This window comes from Arachis duranensis, chromosome 3, assembly GCF_000817695.3.
Source record: "Arachis duranensis cultivar V14167 chromosome 3, aradu.V14167.gnm2.J7QH, whole genome shotgun sequence".
Classification (NCBI taxonomy): domain Eukaryota; kingdom Viridiplantae; phylum Streptophyta; class Magnoliopsida; order Fabales; family Fabaceae; genus Arachis; species Arachis duranensis.
The window spans coordinates 110514571-110517125 of NC_029774.3; the positions used below are offsets into that span (position 1 = coordinate 110514571).

The 2555-nt window shown below is 32.9% G+C and overlaps 1 protein-coding gene across 1 annotated transcript; it reads right to left on the reverse strand.

Annotated features, from left to right (window-relative positions):
* Nucleotides 1–388: 388 nt before the first annotated feature.
* On the reverse strand, nt 389–2029 carry LOC107480152 (probable glycosyltransferase At5g03795). Its single transcript, XM_021138779.2, has 3 exons — nt 1690–2029; nt 927–977; nt 389–572 (listed from the first exon to the last, which is right to left on the reverse strand). The coding sequence occupies exons 1-3, from the start codon at nt 1948–1950 to the stop codon at nt 567–569; spliced, it is 318 nt and encodes a 105-aa protein (XP_020994438.1). The 5' UTR covers nt 1951–2029; the 3' UTR covers nt 389–566.
* Between the last annotated feature and the right edge of the window lie 526 nt (nt 2030–2555).

The following is a 2555-nucleotide window of genomic DNA, read 5'->3' on the forward strand; positions in this document are numbered from 1 at the left end:
TAAACTTTAATGCAATGTTTATTAGGTGTTGTCTTTTCTACTCATTTTGCAACTAATGAAAAGTATTGCCTATTCTATTGATATAGCAACCCTTTGAAGTGTTACATATTTGACCAAGTATGGCATCACTTTAGAAGTGTTACCTCTTCTACTATTAGTATGGCATCAATCTAAAAGTGTTGCCTTTAATATTATTACTATAAATTTCAACATTCTTCACATACTACAGTATCTACTACCTATAGCTATGATAATTTGAGAATTTCATTATAATTTGGGTACAATAAAATTAAAGATATGAAAAAAGAGACAATCTCAACTTATTCAACTTGGATATATATTATCAAGGTAAAATATTTCAAATACATTATTATGTAACAATCTCTAATTCAATATGAAAACATCAAAACATGGAAAGATAATTAAATAAGACCTCTAAACCTCTAAACGAAATACATGGACTCAAAATAAAAAAGCTAAATATATTTGTTTCAAGTTTTATCAATTGACTTGGATATATTTTTTTCCAAATCCTGGTAGCTTGTTCCTTGTACATACCATGATAATTATATCTGTAAAACAATGGTAAGAAATTTTCAAATAGAGTAAGAATAGACTATCACATATATACAACAAAAAAGTATTTTCTTATAACTTGAAACAAATCACAAGTAGTGACATCAAATAAAATTACCAAAACCAACAACAGAAACATGAAGAAATAAAAAGGGTCAGTTGCAGAAATTACATAAAAAATGTAACAATATAGAAAAACATCAAGAGAGGAGCATTTGTGAACAAGAAAAAGAAGTAAATTTCGATTCTTCCAATCATTACAGAAAAATAAATATCAGAAGGAAATTATTTGGACAAAAAACGAGCACATAATCTTGACTTTGGCATATAACATAGTAATGAAAATAAACCTGGGCAAAATCTCCAGTGGCATATTCTTGGCATAGTACATATCCATTTAACTGCAAATGGAGAAAGGCACGAATTTCAACACATTTAAATTATCAGATTGAAAAAAATAAAGTAAATTTATGTAATTTAAATCTTACACCACTAGTGATCAAGAGGTCTAATTTTCTTATAGTCATTATTCAGCATGGCAAGTCACAAAAAAGTGATCAGCACCCAATAAGAATACTTGAACTTTAGGCTCTCCACATACTTCCCAACTTCATAAATCATATGCTCATAAGTCAAACCTTGCATACTTCACATGCGTGCATTAGACTCTTATATCATAATTATGCTAGACACTAGATTGTTGAATTCATGCGTAGCGCTATCTGCTAAGCATATTCGATATTCTTTTATCTGTTGCTAATATTTGAATAATTTTATTCAGGCTTAGATATGTACAAATTAACAGTTCTCCTTAATGATTACGTGATTCGAGAATCAATTACGAGAATTGTGAAAACAAGTGGCACCCAAAATCTTCCACAAATGCAAAATTGGCTTTACATGTATTAAGCAATTTCAACCTAAAAGTTGTGATTTGTGAACATTTGACATTTTAACTATTTGCTATACAAGAATAACTAACCAAAAATTGATTTGAATAAATACAAACAGAAAATATATTGCACAATTGAAGAGGTTTCTTATTGCCAAATGTGAGCTAACCCCTGAGAATTATGCAAATCATTATTGGAGGTGAAATTAGGGCATGCATACCTTGCCTCGCATTTTGTGGCAAGAAATAGGAATGGAGAAGAGGTGAGCTTGAAGAGAATCGGCAGTGAAGAAATGGCTTTCTTTGATGTTCTTGAAGAAATAACCTTCGCTGGAATATTTCCCGGTGAGCTTCCTCGGCGTGTGGAAATAGGTCTCAGGATCACCGTCAGGGTACACAAACACCCTCAACTCCTTCTCCATCTTCTCGTAGTCTAACTTGAATGCCTCCGGCGAGTGGAACACTCTAGAAGAAAGAAACATCACTCTGAGCGGCGCATCAAAATCGCGCTGTGCATCACAGAAAGAGGAGACAAAAAGGTCAAAAAATAAAAACGGTGTGTGTGTGGTGTGTCAAAGAGAGAGAGAGAGAGAGAGAGAGAGAGAGAGAGAGAGAGTTAGAGCTCGAGGTTGAAGAGTAGCTGTGCAGAGATGAAGACGCTCGTGAGGGTGTAAAGGAGGTTGAAGAGTATCCTTTTTTGGAACAGAACATTTGGTGCTGATCAAGAGGTCTAATTTAGTTGTTCTCTCGTCAAACCAATCTTTTCTTCTGTGAAGTTCACAGTGTCACAAGCGCTTTCTTAACCCGTGCTTCATCTTCTTCCTTTTAAAAACAGACAAAGAACACACATAAATATTCATTCAAATTGTTCAATAAGCATAACCATGGCAAAGTCCCAAAATAATTATCAGAAACTTCCTTTTTGAGAGTTCAAAATCAAAAGTTCAAACAAGTTAGCACCATCTTTGTTAATTAAGCTTCATGTACATCATCTCATGCTATGCAGAGTCTAATGCCAAACGAATTATATTTAGAAAATTAAATTAGAACCTCCCTTTTAAACTTTTCTTAATTGTTAGGAAGATCT